The following is a 19,237-nucleotide window of genomic DNA, read 5'->3' on the forward strand; positions in this document are numbered from 1 at the left end:
TCAAAGGATTGGTACAATTAACATTAAGAGTGCTTAAAGCAGCTCCATGAATATTAGCTATTGTTCTTACTACTATGACAACAGGAGAGCTCAAAGCTTTTTTTCTTTTTTTTTTTGCAGTTTTTGGCTGGGGCTGGGTTTGAACCTGCCACCTCCGGCATTCAAAGTTTTTTTAAATAAAGGTTCCTCCCCTTGCTTTTGAATTATGATAAATGCTCAGAAGCACATGAGCCAGGTTTGCAAGCCATGGCATGGGAACCAGCAGAGTCTGCAGTGGAAGAGTTGATGCCTGGTTGCAGTTACGGTTGAGGGAATCCTGCAATGTGATGGAAGCTCGGTACTCTCAAGGACACTTCAGGAACACCTAAGGTGGGTCCAGATAGAAGCAGCTCTATGTCCAGATGTTGTGGTAGCACAAACTGACCCAAAGAAGTTGAAAAAGAAGCAGGGTGTGAATATTTTTCTTTTAGGATGCCAACCTACCCCTGAAAGTTATTCCCAAGCACTTCAGTGGACACGAGGAACAGTTTTCAACTGTCTGACAGAATGTGAACAAATACAGAAGTCACTTGAAATCACAACAACTGGATAGTAACGTGACTATGCCAGAATCTGAAAATGAAGAAGGCTGAAGAACATCTTGTCTGGGTGAAATGTTACGTGCCAATGGGGCAACTGGACCAGCAACAAATGAAAGTCCTAAAATTGAAGATGTACAAATCGGTTTTCCTCCCTTGCTTGGTCCTGTTAGTGGAATCAGGCAACAGGAACTAGTGCCTTGGAATACCCGAGTAATTGGTTTGGAGTAAGAGACTTACCCCAGAGTTGGGAAGATGGCTTTATGCTTTGTTGACGTGTCTTGAAAAACCATTATTACTAATGGCTCATTCACGGATTCAGCAGCTTGCAAGAAGGTGCTCCGAAGTGAGGCTCTTAGTGGGTAGCAAAGAGGGTGAGAGGGTTCCTGCTTCCAATACGGATCTTGCTTGGTTAGCAAGATCAGTAAATTCAAGATACGTCCAAGTATCTTTCTGGACATATTTTTGTTCCATTGATCAGGATTTTTTATCACAATGCAAGTATCTTTTTAAGGTTTTACAGCATACTTAAATATTTGGAAGGTGTTCTGACCAGTGTGATTGAGCTGATGAGCCATCGCTATGTAGCTGACCTCTGAGGGATGGAATATACTTCTAAGGAAGGCAGCCTAAGTGAAAAGGAATGTAATGCTGATTCTCATACCTACTGCATCACAGCCTCAACAATATACGACAGATCCTCATCTTAACCTGTGCACTCAAATTGGCACTCAGAATATAACTGTATTGATTTGAATGTTTGAAATATCCATGGAAAAATCTCACCCAGCCTTTTGAGGAATGATTCCAACAGTTTTCTGCAATCACGTGCATTTTAAACAAATAGAGTGACACTTATTGCTAAAGCAGCCTGCATAGAAACTGTAGGATGAAATTTTACACAGGTCCTTGGTGCTGTTTTATTGTTTATTTACATATATAGACACAAATATAAAATTCTATTGAAAAGAAAGATGATGTATGTCCTTAGTATTAGAATTAAATAATGTACTTTAAATAGCAAATGGTTCATAGTCAGCAATTACTCAGACGTTTTCCCTTAAAAAAAAAAAAAAAATCTTAGGAGAGGGACTTCTGGTTCAGAAGTTATAAATGCTTTTAGGGACTGGCCTACTATCCACCGGATTTAAAACTGAGAGATTTAATGAGCTGGCTGGGGTTGGTGCCGTGGCTCCTCAAGAATGAAGAAATGTTCAAGTTATAGTTAAGGATGAAGTTACTGGCAAATGTCTTTTAGAAAACTGTTATACAGTAACACCCACATCTTCCACCCAAGACCCTTGTGCTTTAATAAAATCTGACAAGACCCTTGTGCTTTAATAAGAACCTGACAGTGAAAGGGTGTAAAATGCTGTGGGTGGGTGTGACCGATGGTGATAACTGCCTAGCCTGGCACCCAAAGCATCTGGGGCTGACACACTGGCACATCTCCAGCTGTGGTCTCTTATCACATTTTAAAAACTAGACTCACTCTCCTCAGTGGAGAATGACTTTGAATTTTGGATCTGTAAGACAGCCTTTGCCCCACTGGCCACCCAGGCCTATCCCAGCACATTAAGAGTGCAGCCCTGGAAAGGTTCACCTCACCAGGTGGGCATGTTGACCCAGTTCTATTGTACAGACCAGGTGAGAGATGTGATCACATCATCCTAAAGGTACCAGGAGCGCCACGTCTGTCTTCAAGTATTTCTTTTGTCCTAGAGCTACCAAAATTTGCTGGTCTTACAAAGTTAATAATGCTTCAGACAAATATGCAGGGAACAAAATGGGCAATAAGAGCCTTTTAAAAGTTCCCAGATCTGTTACCAGAGCCGTAATTTTCCCTCTGCCTCCTGGCATAGGACAATGCCCAAATCATATCACTGTTTACAGAGAGTTAGAAACCAACGTAAGAGAGTGTTCCAGCTCTGCTGCGCGCATACCCAATCTGAAATTCAGAGTAACAGAGAGCAGATGTGGAGCACGCTAAAGGGTTCGGAAGGACTCCCCTGGCACTCACACACGCGCTTCATTGAACCCCTGCCCCCAGCCCCCTGTGACACAGGTGGCGCTCTGAGCAATGTGGCAGGATGACACCAGCACAGCACCGAGGGAGACGCACTTCACTGAACCCCCGACCCCAGTGCCCCGTGATGTGGCAGGATGACACCAGCACGATACCGAGGGAGACGCACTTCACTGAACCCCCAACCCCAGTGCCCCGTGATGTGGCAGGGTGACACCAGCATAGTACTGAAGGAGACGCACTTCACTGAACCCCTGACTCCAGCGCCCCGTGACGTGGCAGGGTGACTCCAGCGCAGCATAGAGGGAGCACCTAGAGGGCATCACAGACCTGGTGACTAGATACTTGCATAAAGCTCTCTGCCCTCAGCACACAGGGACTTATTCAGACTCCATCAATGTCAAGAAGAAGTCCAGAAGGAGAGACGGGTGCTCACACTGGGTCCTGTAGCACTGAAGGCAGCGCTGGCCCTTGTCCTCGGTGGGGCCGGGTGGGGAGTGTTTTGGGCAAGCAGGGTGCCAGAGCGGCTTTCAGCTCTAGGCGAGTTCTGGCGAACATGCCACATGTGCTTTTAGTCTTTTAAGAGATTGTATTCTCCTATAAGAAGGTACTGGAAGAGCATTTTTAGGCAAATCCCTGAATCATGATCATGTATTTCAGTGTTTTTGCCTGGAGCATGTCTCCTAATTTGGATATCAGTTCCAGATAACTAAGCCCCCCTCCCCCATCTCTTGTTTCTAACATTAGCCATTCACTTCTCTGGGCCTGTTTCTTTTCCTGTATACATAACACAGGAATCACCTCGGAGTACCAGTCTGCTTATTGGGTACTGCTGTCTCCTTTCAGAGTCCAGCTACTCCACAATATGAATTTTCTCCTTGGAGTATATGTGGTTATTATTGGAAGAACCAGTTACCAAACTGCTTCCCAACCATGGAATTTTTATCAAGCAAGTATTAAGCAGTTACTGAAAACCTCTAGGAAATTCACCTATGTTGTCTGACAAAGAAGGTATAGGGCTCTTTTACCCTGGTTGGAGATCTCCCAAGCAAATCTAACTTACTATAAACCAGCCAGCACTCAAAACCAAGGTAAATCCAAATAAGGAACAAGGCTCTAGTATTTTCAGGGAAAAATGAGAAAATGGGTGGGGAAAGATAGGAGGAAAGGCCTTTTAAGCAATTTTTTTTCCTAATACACATTATAGAAGCATCTACTCTAAGATTAAGCCTCGACTCGGCGCCTATAGCTCAGCAGCTAGGGCCCACCAGCCACATGTACCGGAGCTGATGGGCTTGAACCCAGCCCGGGCCTCCAAACAACAACTACAACCAAAAAAAAAAAAAAAAAAAGCCAGGCATTGTGGAGGGCGCCTGTAGTCCCAGCTACTTGGGAGGCTGAGGCAAGAGAATTACTTGAGCCCAAGAGTTGGAAGTTGCTGTGAGCTGTGATGCTACAGCACTAACAGAGGGAGACATGGAGAGACCCTGTCTCAAAAAAAAAAAAAGAGAGAGAAAAGATTCAGCCTCTTTTAAAACATGCTAACATCAAACATGAAAACACATTTACATTCCACATTTGCCAAGGCTCACATGTACCTTTGTAAGATGCACCACATGTGTGATTAAATGTCTTGACAAAGTAACTAGGATGATGCCAGGAGAGCTATGTCAACTAATGAGATGAAAATGTGTCAAATATTCTATGAAACAAGTGTATGATGCCCCATGATCATATTGATGTACACAGCTATGATTTAATAAAAAAAAATAAAATAATTAAAAAAAACAAACATGAAAACACAGATTTTTAAAAACTGTTTCAGAAAGCAGATTACACTACAAATTGTAATGTGGTACACCGTATTTTTATAGAACCACAAACATGTATTACATCAAGGAGGACGCTCCAGCCCGGGGTGGGGCATGGCGGGCACGGGGGAGACAAGTCCTGTCACCTGGATATGAAGAGTATGTTGGCAGGGGGCAGGTGGTGTAGAGACAGGTCACATGCATAGCTGACCTCCTTCCGCCTGGCCATCTAGCGACTTCCTTAAGAGTTTCACAGTAAAGATGAGTTCACTGTTCAGTTTGCTCATTTTCAGAAAGTGTCCTTTGGGGATTGGGTCTTACGTGGATTTCTTCTCTGTACTTGGATCTGATGTCACAGGCAAACTGCCAGCCGTGCGAGAATCCAAGTACTGCAACAGGAACCATCCTGAGGAACTCTGCCTATGCCAACTAAACAACTTACATCGTTAAGTAAACCACTTTTGGGCTGTATTTATGAATGTTATGTCTGCCTAGCAATGAGCCTATATTATTTAAACACTAAAGTGGAGGCTCATTCACTGGACCCTTGCCTGACAATATTTTTGTTTTTCATCTGGTTCTTCTGATAATAACCACATACGCTCCAAGGAGAAATTCATATTGTGGAGCAGCCGGACTCTGAAAGGAGACAGCAGTACCCAATAAGCAGACTGGTACTCCAAGGTGATTCCTGTGTTATGTATAGAGGAAAAGAAACAAGTCCAGAGAAGTGAAAAAGCCTTTCAGATTCTTTGTGGGTTTTCAAGTCTACTGGGGACTTGTTTTAGGGAATAAATTCACTACAAGAGTGTGCTTATAAGTCTGGCATTATATATTTTCAAATCAGGCCTACAGGCAGTCCAACTTATGTAAAAAGGTCTCCAATAAGGCCCCCAACACAGCCATGGTTATTGGGATAAGCTCTACATGAAAAATGCTCATAGAAACTACTAGGTAACTTCTGGTGGCATAGGTGATATGGAAGCTTTCCAAGCCTAGAACAAAATTAAAAATAAAACACAGTTCCTGTCTCCAGGTAACCTGCAATCTAGTAGGAAACAAAGACTGATACTCCCCCAAATCATTAAACATTAAAAAATAGCGCAAAATAGGGGCGGCACCTGTGGCTCAAGGAGTAGGGCGCCGGTCCCATATGCCGGAGGTGGCGGGTTCAAACCTAGCCCCGGCCAAAAAACAACAACAACAACAACAAAAAAAAAGAATAGCGCAAAATTAACTACTAATTCAGAACAAAGAGAACAGCATGACTGCAAAATTCTTATGACTTACAATGAGGCTTTTGATGCAGAAGGAACTTGTCTGTTTCTCGTGCCCCATTTGTCACTTGGCATAACTTGGAAGCAACTATTCTCTACTAACTGCTAAGATGCAGAGGCTCCTTCTATCATTTATATGTGGTTTGAAAATCAAGGTCTTTTTGCAATCAGTGTAACCTGGCTTATTGTACCCTCAATGAATCCCCAGCAATAAAATTAAAGAAAAAAAAAAAAAGAAAAAAGAAAATCAAGGTCTTTTATTTTCTTTGAATAGGTGTGCACAATAGTCTGCAAACCCACTTCATTTTTTTTGCAGTTTTGGCCAGGGCCCGGCTCGAACCCACCACCCCCAGTATACGGGGTGGCGCCCTACTCCTTGAGCCACAGGCGCCGCCCTGCAAACCCACTTCAAAGAGAACAGTCAAATGACACAATCATGAAGTCCTTTGGAAAAAAGGAAACTGTCCAATCCTTATCTGTGGTATCCTGAGATCTAGTTCATTCAGGGAACTGGAAGATCTTATCTCAGACTGATATAACATCTAAGCAAATGTGCCCTGTTCTTTTTCCTTCTTGAACTTTTCTTGTTGCATGCAAGAATGAGGTGAGAGTAAAGAGGTCACAAGTAGGTGGGCAAGCAGCCCTTCAAAGAGCCTAATGCTTGGGGGGTCCTGCCTAGGTAAAGGACGACATGGGAGGCAACAAAAACAACAGCTCAGCACAGGTGCTACACTTGGGAGGTCGGAGATGGTTGGGCTTGTTGTATGAAATTCTTTTTGCCTTTGCTTAGGTGGACATTGAAAACAATTTTTTTTTCCCTTTCTTTTCTTTCAACTCCAGTGTTGTTAATGGGAAAATACAACTAACTTAAAAAACAAAAAGGAAGCTCTTTCAATATGGGTTGAGTTTCTTGGAATAGTGTACTCTCAGGTCTCATATTTTATGCTCTAAACTTGTACCTACAGGCAGTTCAAGTTCAGATACAGCTATAGAAGCAGTGTGCTCTTAGCCTTTAGTATTACAAGATCAAGTACAGCCTGTGGTATTGCACACACTTACAAATTAGTTCCTCTATGCAATGAAACTCAACTGGATACAGAAAATTAAAGTAAATCTCTAATGGTAATCATCAGATATCCAGTTGAAGATGGAACCTCGGAGTTCTTATGCACAGCTCACTTCAATGACTTCTGGCTGGAATTAATCTAACTTCAACATACCTCAATGCTTTCTCACCATCCCTTGTGTGAAAAATTAGGATAAATATTCTATGTGCCTCTCACTTTCTAGAAGGCTGACCTGACCTATCTTTTATATCACTTAGTACATTTCAATTCATTGAACCCATTTACTTCAGTGTTATAGAAAAAGGGGTGAGGTACCTGGTTACACTACAGGGTGGGAAAAACCTGTGTTTTTTGTTAGATGGGCACTCTGCTCTTACTCTTCTGGGTTCTACTGCAAGCTGCTCTCTTCAGAAACTCCTTCCTCATTCAGAGTTGAAAACAAGTGCCTCCTCCTCTGGCATTATTTTGGACAGATTTGCTGAAATGGCTAATCCACTTAAGAGATTCCTGACCAGCAGGTGGCCAGGGTAGTACAGTTAAAAGCTCCCTTTTCTGACCTGCACCCAACACTGAGATCCCCACTTTAACCCTAGGGCATGTTTGGGTAGGAGCAGGAATGTGGGGCTATTAGCTGACTAGACCTCAGGATACACCAGACTCACTCATCTGGATTCAGACTGGGGAACAGAAATGCAGACGTATTGTGCCAGCTAAACGTAAGTAGACTAAAATTACAGCGGAGAAAAGATGGAGGAGGGTGTATGTGGTTTTTCCTCATTTCCCCCATTTAAATAGTTCCAGGACCCTCCCCCAAAGCAAGATGATATGATTTCTAAATTTTGAAACTCTACCTACTGGCAGGAGGCATACCAGTTGTTGGCTGCAAATTTGAAGAATGCTAGCTTATAAGGAGCTAGTATTGCCTTGGTGTTACCCTGTGGTAAATGTATTCAAAGCCAACAAACGTTTGTTGTTGCTTGGTATGGTTCAAGTATTGTGGTGGGCATGAAAATAAAAAGATGAGAAAACAGATTTTTGCCTTCAAGGAGCTTTTTGTTTAGTGGGACTGGCGCAGGTAAACATGTTAAGTGCCATATTGCAGGTGGGTGTCCCGCGGGTGCTTTGCAAACAGAGTGTGTAACACACTGGGTCAGAAGAGGGCCCTGCAGGGACAAGGCCAGACTGGAACAGTGGCTTGGAGGGTGAGGAAGGGAAAGCCAGGTCAAAGGGAACCAAAAGGATCTGAGCCACTGGAAAGCCCAAGAGAGAAAGCGAAAGGCAATCAAGTGAGGTGATGGGACTACCCTTAGTGATTCAGCTCAGTTCAGGAGAGGCTAAGTAGGAAGGCAGGGAGTAGAGGGAGACGGGACTGCAGATGGCTGCAAGTGCTCCAGGCACCTTTCTTTCTGAGAGGCAACAGATTTTTAACAGTAAAGTGACACAGAGGTATACATTTTACCCAAATCTCTCTGCCTACAGTCAGGGAAAATGTCTTAGAGAGGTGACCCTAGATAGGGCAATTAGGTGGCTGTTATAATGACCTAGATGAGAGATGACAGGGATTAAATTAGGCCATGGTAAGAGGAACAGAGGGGAAGGGTGGATTACAGAAATAATTAGGAGGGAAAGTGGAAGGATTTGAATGATTATTTGTGTGTGAGAGATGAAGGACAGGGGGAGCTGGGGGGAGCCCAGTGGCTTGGGAGCCTGGGTGATGGATACCGGCTTCTCTAACCAAGATGGCAACACAAGCGGAGGAGTGGGATGTGGTGCAAAGGGACCAAGGGGGCAGTCTAGTTCTGGAGAGGATGACTGTAGGTGACTGAGGCCAGGCAGCCAGAGACTAGGGGAAAAGCCATGATGAGAGATGAATGTCTGAAAGTCACCTGAATACAGGCAGCAGTTGAGACCTTGAGAGTGGAACAAATCTATCAGAATCATGAGTCAAAAATGGAATTCAGGGGAACACCAACAGTTCAGAGCAAAGAGGAAAAACAAGTGCAAAAGGAAAAGGAATTGGCACAGGACGGAAAGAAAATGGCGACAGTCTTAACAGAAGTCGGGGGCACATCAAGGATGAGTCAGGGACCAGGGTACCAAATACACACAGCAGATGCAGATGCAGGATTCAAAGAGATGGGGAAGTCTGCAGATGGGATCATCTCAAGGTGCGTGTTACAGGCCGAACTGTGTCTGTACCTGCCCCTCCACAAAAAAAGCTGTGTAGAGTCCTAACTGTGGCTCAGAATGCAACTTTAGGGACAGGATCTGCACAGTTGAAGTAAAGTCATTGCGGTAGGCCCTAACCTATAGGACTGGTTTTCTCACAAGCGGTGGGGATTTGGACACAGAGACGGCTGAGCTGAGAGGGTAAATGGTGTGAAGAGACGTGGGGAGAAGACAGTCACCCAAGTCAAGGGCGGAAGCCTAGAACGGACCTCTCCCTCACAAGGGACCAACCTGCCAACACCTTGGTCTTGGGCTTCTGGCCTCCAGAATTCTTAGACACTAAATGTCTGTTGTTTAAGCCGCTCAGTTTGCGGTACCTCGTTTTGGTCACCCTAGCAAACTAATACAGTAAGTTTACCAAGAGGAATTTCAGTTGCGCACCAGGGAAGAGACCAGATTAGAGAGAGCTGAGGGGTGAACGGGAAGCCAGGAGGTAAGCCCCACACTTTTTAAAAGTTTACACAGAAGGAACTAGATGAGAAGAGTGCTTAATTTCTCTCTAAGATTACAAAGACTTGAATGATTTCACACAAATGGCTGGAAAATTTCCAGACAATTTTTGGCCTAAAGTACTTCACAGTTTTGCTCATTGAATTTTGTGATTTAAAAAAATGTCTACTGTGGGCGGCGCCTGTGGCTCAGTGAGCAGGGCGCCGGCCCCATATACAGAGGGTGGCGGGTTCAAACCCAGCCCCGGCCAAACTGCAACCAAAAAATAGCCGGGCGTTGTGGCGGGCGCCTGTAGTCCCAGCTACTCGGGAGGCTGAGGCAGGAGAATCGCCTAAGCCCAGGAGTTGGAGGTTGCTGTGAGCTGTGTGACGCCACGACACTCTACTGGGGCAATAAAGTGAAACTCTGTCTCTACAAAAAAAAAAAAAAAAAAAGTCTACTGCAGTCATGTCTGTGAGTTTTGTTCCTAATCTTGTCTGATACATTTCCTTCCATTTTCTTACCAATGAGTCTTGCTAGATACATTACTTTGTTAATTGAAAATGTAAGATTTTGGCTTTGTTGAAAAACATAAAAGCAAAAAACAAGGTTGACATTATTAAGAGAGGGAGGCAATCACTGGCAGAGCAAGGGGCTGCAGGGATGTGATCTCAAGGACAGCTCTGAAACTCTCATCCTTAAGATTTTAAGGCAGGAAGAGAGATAAGACTGAATGAGGGTGTGGGTCTCCTTCTTGGGAGGAAGTTGATGGCATTTCTACCTGGTGATCTCACTTTTATTCATCAAGTAGGCAGTGAAGTCATCTTGGAGTTAGGCAGGGTGGTTAGGTAGGGGACCGAGCAGGCTAGTGACAACTGATCACTGCTGCCAGGGAAGGGTGAGGAGGTGGAGTGACCTAGCAGTGCTGAGGTTAAGCTGTAGACATCTAATCTGTGGTGGTGTCAACCTCTCGCTGCCTGGAGGTAACAGGTGTGGTGAAGGTCGATTGCTGTAGAATTAATCCAGGTTCAGTGTCCTGCCAGGCAGGGGTAGCCAAGGGATAAGGTATAGGAAAACACAGGATGCCACTGTAAAAAAGGTTTTAGTGCTCAAAAATGGAGACCTTGGTAGGGACAAGAGACAAGTTAGGGAAGAGCAATGAGCAAAGGAAAAGCTCCCTCTGTATTTCATTCAGATCAGGTCTCGAGGGCGTGAGGTGCGTGTGGCCCCAGGATGGGAAGTGTGGTCTTCTGGATAATGACAACACAAGGTACAGTGATGGGGAGATGTGGCTAAAGTGGAATGGAGATCCAGGCCACACTGGGAAGGAAAGGACCCACATTCCACAGGGGTGTGATTGCATGAAGGGAGGTTTATTCAGGATGGAGATGAGGTAGGTTAGAAGAAGGTGAAGCGGACTGTCTGATAATTTACAAATCAGACCATTCCTTACCATTGGGTCTGCTTCCATTAACATTTAAGCATCAAACAACCCAGGGAGAGATGAATTTTGAGTCCTACTTGTGGACCCCAAGAAATAAATTTGAAAGCACATAACGAAGGTTTTTTGTTCTTCTTGAAAGAACCATCAAGTGCTAAAAGTTATACCCACATTCCATAAAAGATTATTGTTAAAACTGTAGACAAACGTACCAGAAACTCCTGGTGGTGTCTTAATGAATTTTCCATTAAAATGACCAATAACTGCTTCGCATTTTTCTGTTGATTCCATCCTATTTATACATAAAAATAGAACACATAAATATTTAGAGGTTTCTTAGCTTTCATTTTGTTCTGTGCATGTGGAAACATTCTTACATGTCTTTTTGGGTATAAACAAAACTTTATGTGAATATGATAAAGAAAAAGAAGATTTATATACTTCATCTAACTATTGCTTTTGTACTTCTATAGTAAAATAATTGAAGAGCAGAGAATAGTAAGAATCATAAAAAAGGATTAATTATATCTAGAGTGTTTAATACCAAGTAGATCAAAGTATAATTTTATTCAAAGTGTTGGAAAATTAAAAATCAATACACAATAGCTTTGTTAATCATAGTATTAAAATAAAAACAAACACAATGCTTTACAGTACTAGTCTGCCTGCTACTTGCTGGAATATTGGTCGTTTTCAAGATGGTCTTTCACAAATTCACAAATGATGGACTAAAAAGTCATGATAACAACTAGTGTCAGAGGGCGTGCCTTGTATGATTTTTACATTCTTTTCAAGTTTAAATTAAATTAGTGAAGTCAATTATCTTTGTCATTTTGGCTTGAAGGAGTAATTAAAAGCTGGAGCTTAACTTGATAATGTTATCTATTTACAGGTGGCATAAACTTTTGAGAAACATTCCTGGAAACTTTAACTCTTGGACTTATTTTTCTTTAATGGAAGAAACATTGAATAATTTACTCGATATGTGCTACCTTCCTCAACTACCCAGACGGTTGCACCTCAGTTTTAATGGATAGTGATAGTTTAAAGAAAAAAGGATTTGACTGAACTCCATCTTTGGATACAGGAATGATCCTCTGTGATCTGTTTTCAGAACACAGCAGAGGCGACAAGATGACACTAAGCCATTTGGCGTCCCACCTGGATTACTTTAATCAGTTTAGTGTACACCGCAGATGCCGGCCTTGGTGAATTACTACCTATTGGACATTTCAGTTTTATTATAAAATTAACTGACCTAACAGAACAATGGATTAAAGGCCAGATGAAACAAATACTAGCCCTTGCTTCATTATCTGGCAGGTAGGTGCAAAAGTCCCTTTTGTGCCTCAGTTTTCTCATATGTAAAATAACATATAATAATCCTCTACTGATACAAGTCTATGCTTTGGGGGTGATTGTCATTTGTGTATCACAGAAAAATGTCAGCAATTTTTCCTCCAAAGTCATAGTCAATACTTTAAAATATGTACACATTATCTGTTACTACACAGTATTAGTAAGTTTCTAAATAATGCATCACATAAAAATTATCTTTGTAAATGAGGCTTTTGGATTGGAATTTTGCTTAAAAAAAAAGCTCTTTCTTTTTAATACTTCTTCTTTATAAAAGTAACCATTATATTATAGCAAAAAGATTTTACTTCTTAAAAAAACTCAAGCAAAAATTATAAAATGTTAATATTGGTTAATTTTGTGTGGGGTTAGGTGTCATATCCCTACCTTTTCTGAATGTTTAAATCTTTCATTTAAAAACCTGATTTATTTCATTGAAAATGAATCAAATGTCTGTCTAATGATAAAAAAAATCATATTGATTTATCCATGGAGTTTAGGAGATGGATTGTTATTTTTTAATCAAAATATTAAGGACAAACACTTTTAGAACGTCTGCTTGTCTGGCAGCTCCTCGCCACGAGCCACCAAATACAATAAGTTCAGGTTCAAGGATTCTAACGAACTTGTAAAAGATCAGGGGAAATGCAGACCAATATTTATAGGTAATTTAAGTTCCAGGTGCCACTGGGCCCCACTCTGGCCTAAATCCTCTCTTTTTGGTTATTTTTAATTTTCCAAGATAACTAAGCAGAGATATTGTTGACATAATAAAGATAGAGCAGGGTGCTTACCTAGCAAAGCCGACACCACGACTTGTGCCATTGGAATCACGTAGTATCCTTGTAGAAATAACTTGTCCATATGGTTTGAGCATATTTTCAAGTTCTTGCTCATCCATGGACAGTGGCAAATTAGAAATATACAGGTTGGTGGGATCTTGTTCCTGTTGCTAAAAGAGAAGAGAGTACTGTTAATTTTCAACAGAAAGTGAGATATTTATGTTAACACACCTATTTTTATTTAGCTACTTTCTTTGCTCAAGTCCTTTTAAAGTACTGCCCAGTGAGACCATGGATGCTACAGAAAACCCAGGTCACCTTGGACACTTGAAAAGAGTATCTGAGGCTTGGACAATCTGTGCAGGTCAGACACGACCCCATCAAGCCAACCTTAGCAGGTTTGGAAATGGCACCACTGGCAGGTACTACCAAGTTGGAGAGGACGCCCTTATGGAACTGTAACCCTCAGCTGTTCACAGTGCCTCCAAAAATAACCAATCTCTCCTCCACTGCTATTTTTAGGAGTCCATTGCAGGCACAATATTGCACAAGAAACTATTACTGCTAATAATTCAATTTAGAGATATATAAATAAGAATTCTGGACCAAGTCATTGAAAGTCCAGCGGGAGCTTTGCCCAAATGCTTCTGCTCTGCTGTACAGCAAAATTCATCTACTTTTTTGGGTCGTGATCACCAATGGGAAAAAGAGAGCTCCTAAATTAACCCAAACAGAAAAATCTCAAAGCCATAGAAAATGGTCAATCTATAGAGAGCAATTTTGGAATCTTGGAAAAGCTGAACAAAGGAGTGGGGTGTGGGGTGGGTAGGTTTGCATAATCCTTGCTAAGACTGATCCAGGGGCCAGCAGTAAGGAATCACATGGGAGATTAGAAACGCAGATTTTTGGGCCTATCTCAGACCTACTGAATCTAAAGCAATGTTTCTACAAGACCCCCAGGTGATTCACGTGCAATTGAATGTTTGAGAAGCAATGCTCTGAGATCATTTCCCACCCACCCTTCCTTTGCTGAAGTAAACCAAAGATACATGATTGAATTTTCTGAGAAGCAGTAACCACTATGTATGTATATTTAAGCAGAGTGTGGTTTCCAAACCATCAGGGAAAAAAAACTGACATGACAACTGGAATATTTTCTAAGTCGAAATTAGCTCTGCAATTTGTGAAATTAGCACAGCCTTATGAATTTAAAACCAGCCTTTCCTTTGATCCTCTTAACCAACTGTATATTTACATACTGAAGCACATGAGAGCTTATGATTTTTCTCTAATAGGCACTATTAATAAAGTCATTAATTGAAGTTTTAGGTTTAGGAAACAGAATAGCACACTCTTAATAACTTTCTGGATTTCTGAAATGCATACTAGTTTTAAAAATATATGTAAAACATTATGCATGTTTGAATGTACACGAAGTCTCTACTTATGAATGTATTCTAGCATAACTTAGGTCCGAAAAGAAACTTTTTCTTTTATGTGATCTGCAAGAAACAGTGAGCACTGACCTTTCTTGCTATGTGTATCTGGTAAGATTTCAAATATCAATATGGCATTCTAGGGAGTGGCCTTCCTAGGATTCAATGGGTAGCGCGGCACTTGTAGGGACACTAAGAATACAAGGGATTCCTAGGGATGGCATTCTCAGGGAATGCCCTGGTATTCACAAGAATTAAAGTTATCAAACACCAAGAAACTACGGACAAAAAGTACTGTCCCTGGTCAGTACTTTACAAACAAAAAGTACTATCCCTTGGTCTTGACACCAAGGAAGCATGTAGCCAGGCCAGTCCCACAGGAATAGAGCAGTGGCTCTCAGCTTGGATGCCTAGACTCTCAGGGTGTGTCGTGTGGGTGGGGCCAAAAAAAGTAAAAATTTTCAAATGATCAACAGCAAGCTGAACACTTACCCTTATTAACGTTTATAGCAGCGATTCTCAACCTGTGGGTCATGACCCTCCCGCCCCCTTTTTTTGTTGTTGTTGCAGTTTGGCCGGGGCCGGGTTTGAACCTGCCACCCTCAGTATATGGGGCTGGTGCCCTACTCACTAAGCCACAGGAGCTGCTCTGCGACCCCCTTATAACAATGAAAATACATTGCGGCATTAGGAAGGTTGAGAACCACTGCTTTATGGGCTAAACAAAATAGCAACTCATTTAGCTAATACTAGATTAATTCAGTGTGCTACCACTGATTAACTTATTCTGAGCAAAACCTATTGACAATTACACAAAGAATATCTTTAATGTTTAAAACTGGAAAGTGATTTGCTTAATGAACGTAGGACAATAATAGATGCAAGGTTCCAAAATATAGGGAAAAGCAATAAAAATGGTCTTTGATATTAAAGTTTTCAAACTCTTCTGTTTGAAGAGGTGGAGTAAAAAGTAAAGTTTTATCCCTTGATTTCCATGTCACTTGACACCTTCACCACCTACAACCAATTAATCACACAGCTGCTCGAGAAGCCATCGCACCTGGGTCCTAACCTCCCATGTCTCTGGAGCTTTCCTCAAGTGCAAGACTGTATTTGTTACCATGGAAGTCTGGCCTGAACCAGCCAACATAGAGTCCATTCTTCCTAAAGTTGGGCCTCTAAAGGACATTTCCAGTGCATCACCACATGCAAGACTCTCAATAAAATAACTCTGGCTCCAGTCCTGCCTCCTGGTAGCTTATAATAAATAGGTGCCACAGAAACACGAAATGAATACTGTAACAGATGTGTATGAATCACAAGCGGACAGACGGGGAGCTCGTGTTAGGAAGACTAGGGAACACTTTTGTTCAGAGGACACGACATTGAGTAGGGACTAGAACAAGCACAGGTCAAGAAGCTAAAATCAGACTGAATAGGTAAGAGGTCTGACTTTGTCAGTCACTGATGCTTAAATATCTCTGCTTAAGCAGTGCTAACAGCAAGGAGAAGGACTACACTTCCAGAAGAGTCTGTAGGCAAAGCAGCCTTGTCAGAAGTGCAAAATTTCCTTGAAGTCCAGTGCTTTATCTTTGTTTTATTATTATTATTTTTGAGACAGGGTCTCACTATGTCGCCCTCAGTAGAGTGCTGTGACGTCACAGCTCACAGCAACCTTCGGTTCTTGGGCTTAAGCGATTCTCTTGCCTCAGCCTCCCAAGTAGCTGGGACTACAGGTGCCTGCCACAGCGCCCAGGCTAATTTTTTTGTTGCAGTAGTCCTTGCTGTTTAGCTGGCCCCAGGCCGGGTTCAAACTCACCAGCCTCGGTGTATGTGGCTGGCACTGTAACCACTGTGCTATGGGTGCCAACCCATAGTGCTTTATATTTAGAAAAAAAAATAAGTAGGTTTTGCAATCCACTTCATAACTATCTGAGTTTGTTTTAATAGAGAAACAATATTTCTGACCTAATTTTATCAAGGAACACAGATGCTCCAGCAAGATAAGCAATGCTTATCCTGTGACTTTACATTCTCCATCATGTGCTACGTTAACAAGGTTTGGTCAACAATTTACTGTTGCCTGGTGACGTCTTAAAGATCCTGACCCTGTGCAGCCCTAGGTTAATGTGTATGTTTGTGTCTTAGTTTTTAACAAAAACACTTAAAAGTAAGTAAATAAATAAATAAAATAATCAATGTTATTACAAAAGAATCAAAACTTTTTAAAAAACTAAAAACATAAAGCAAAAATGTTACAGTAAGCTAAAGTCAATTTATTATTGTAGAAAACCAATTTTTGCAAGTTTAGTGTAGCCAAAGTATACGGTGTTTTAAAACTCTACAGCCGTGTACAGTATTGTGGAACTTGAGGTATTCACATTCACCCACCACTCACTCACTGATTCACAGTAAATGGCTTGTCAATCTTTCATACTGTATTTTTAACGGACCTTTCTCGTGTTTAGATACACAAATACCATTGTTTTACAATTGCCTGCAGTATTCAGCATAGTAACAAGCTATACTGGTTTGTAGCCTAGGAGCAACAGGCTAGACCATACAGCCCAGGTGTGTAGTAGGCTATACCACCTGGGTTTGTGTAAGAGCCACGCTGTGATGCTCACACAACATCATCACCTAACGCAGCAGTTCTCAACCTGTGGGTCGTGACCCCTTTTTTAGGATGAAAATACACTGCGGCGTGAGGAAGGCTGAGAACCACTGAGCTAAAGGGATGTATCCCAGAATTCATCCCAGACATGAAGTGACACGTGACTGTACTTGAGTAGGTAAGGGAGCTTTGGAGTAAGGAGAAACAGCAGTTTGAAAAACTGGGAGGTTTTGGAGGCACAGAAGCAGGGGACTGATATGACACACCTGCCTTCTAAATAAAGGGCATTAAAACACTCCTGGGACAAAGACATGGCATAAAGAAATGTTAAATAAAAAATATATACCAAAATAGTACAGATTTTCTTTTAAAATTACATTGCGAAAATCTACATGACTAATATTTAAGAATGCTCAGAGGAGAATGTGCTATATATGGAGAATTTTTAGAAGTACGTTGATAATGTAGTGCTAAGTACTTCTAAATCTATCTTTTAGTTGCTTCTATTATTGAAATATTAATAAAAATATCTCACATACTTTTAAGGTCTTTCTTTCTTCTTTTTGAGACAGAGTCTCACTCTCACCTAGGCTGGATATAATAGCTCACTGCAACCTTGAACTCCTGGGCTGAAGTGATTTTCCCCACCTCCCAAGTAGCTGGGACTATAGGCATGCATCTTCACGCCCAGCTAAGTTTTAAATTTTTTATAGGGACAGGGTCACACTATGTTGCCCAGGCTGGTCTCAAAGCCCTGGCCTTCAGTGATCATCCTACCTCAGCTCCCCAAAGTGGTGGAATTACAGGCACGAATCACTGTGTCTGGCCCTGCTGTAAAGTCTTGATTCAACTTAAAAGTTTGTCAGCAAGGAAATAATAGAAAAAGAGACTAAGAACTAGAATACAGGAAGAAATTGGGCTCTTAACCCATTACTTGACATAGTGATACAGAATAGACTAAATATGGATAAATATTTCCTATGATATTAATATGTTTTCAAAATGAACAACCCTGTCAGTTAGAAACCTAATTTCACTTGGGATAAACTTTAGAGCTAATGTTATTTATCTACAACATTGCGGTAATATTAAAAAAAAAAAAAAACACACAAAAGAATGGGAAGAAACTCCAAGCAGGCAGCACAGGCCACAAAATACCTAATCCTCAAAGTATTCATGCATTCTCATTACCATACATTCATCATGACAGACATGTAAGCTTGCAGTAATTGGTCATGGTTTTTGAATGAAGATAATTTTGTCTCTTTAAAATCAGTGACAATCATAACTCTATTTTATTACATATATGCTGTATACAAAAAAACAATTATTCTGTCAATTACAGGTGACCAAACATAAAAATGGGCCCACAGGCCTCTTTATGTTCATGGAGACCACCAGGCATGGAAGGGTTCAAGGGCTTCTCTAACAAGTAGAAAACCAGATCCCACATTGGCTGTGAGCGGGATGAATGACTACTAATGTTCACTTGAGTAGAAAAGTGGGGCTTGGAGGTCCTGGATGGTGTGAAGCGCTCAGTCAGCATCTGAAAGAAATTAACAAAAACCTCCCTGTGCATGTGGAATGGTTCCTAAAATGCAAGAAGGGGACTTGGCAGGAACAGCAGACATCTGTTTTCTCTTGTACTGAATAGGTTCACCAACCAGCAGATAGCCACTCATGGCCATGTGACTGCAAACTGCTCAGAGCATCCAGGACCTCTGGGAGGAGAGGGGGATTAAATGCCTGTTCGTCTGACTGCTTATTTCTTGAAAAAAATGTGCAAGCTTACCCCCGGCCAAACAACATATGATGATCTGCTGACCCCCATCAGGCCTTAGAAAGTACCAAAAGGCCCACACAAGTCTCTCTGTTAAACAGCTATTACCAACATTGACTGAAGTTTTATATCTTTTCAGCTCTTTAACTGAATTTCTCTTCTTCAAAAATTTGAGTCTTTTGTTGAAAAACGCAAACATTTGAAACATTTGCCAAATTTAACATAGACAGGGTTTTCCCAAAAGGCCTGAGGTCATTCCTATTTGATAAATTTCATTAGGGTACTTGATGGATACAATTTTAAAATGTCCCTTTCTTAATTCTCAGTATCTGCCCAAGCTCAAAAGAAAGTTTTTCTCTTGCTTAATTAATTTCTTTGATCGTCAACAAAACCAACAGTTAATACTTACCA

At 41.6% G+C, this 19,237-nt stretch overlaps 1 protein-coding gene and 1 pseudogene across 13 annotated transcripts in view; one reads left to right on the top strand and one right to left on the bottom strand.

Annotated features, from left to right (window-relative positions):
* Positions 1 to 19,237, bottom strand: part of RBMS1 (RNA binding motif single stranded interacting protein 1) — a 226,729-nt gene that overhangs the window by 20,577 nt on the left and 186,915 nt on the right. For all 13 annotated transcript variants that reach the window (XM_053597161.1, XM_053597167.1, XM_053597163.1 and 10 more), the window contains 2 exons: positions 13,009 to 13,166; positions 11,071 to 11,150 (listed from right to left, as the gene is read on the bottom strand). In XM_053597161.1, the coding sequence (XP_053453136.1) occupies positions 11,071 to 11,150; positions 13,009 to 13,166 (238 nt within the window). The remainder of the gene's footprint in view (positions 1 to 11,070; positions 11,151 to 13,008; positions 13,167 to 19,237) is intronic.
* On the top strand, positions 241 to 2,672 carry LOC128590395 (gem-associated protein 2-like; annotated as a pseudogene).

The sequence above is a fragment of the Nycticebus coucang genome, chromosome 7 (genome assembly GCF_027406575.1).
Source record: "Nycticebus coucang isolate mNycCou1 chromosome 7, mNycCou1.pri, whole genome shotgun sequence".
Lineage (NCBI taxonomy): Eukaryota > Metazoa > Chordata > Mammalia > Primates > Lorisidae > Nycticebus > Nycticebus coucang.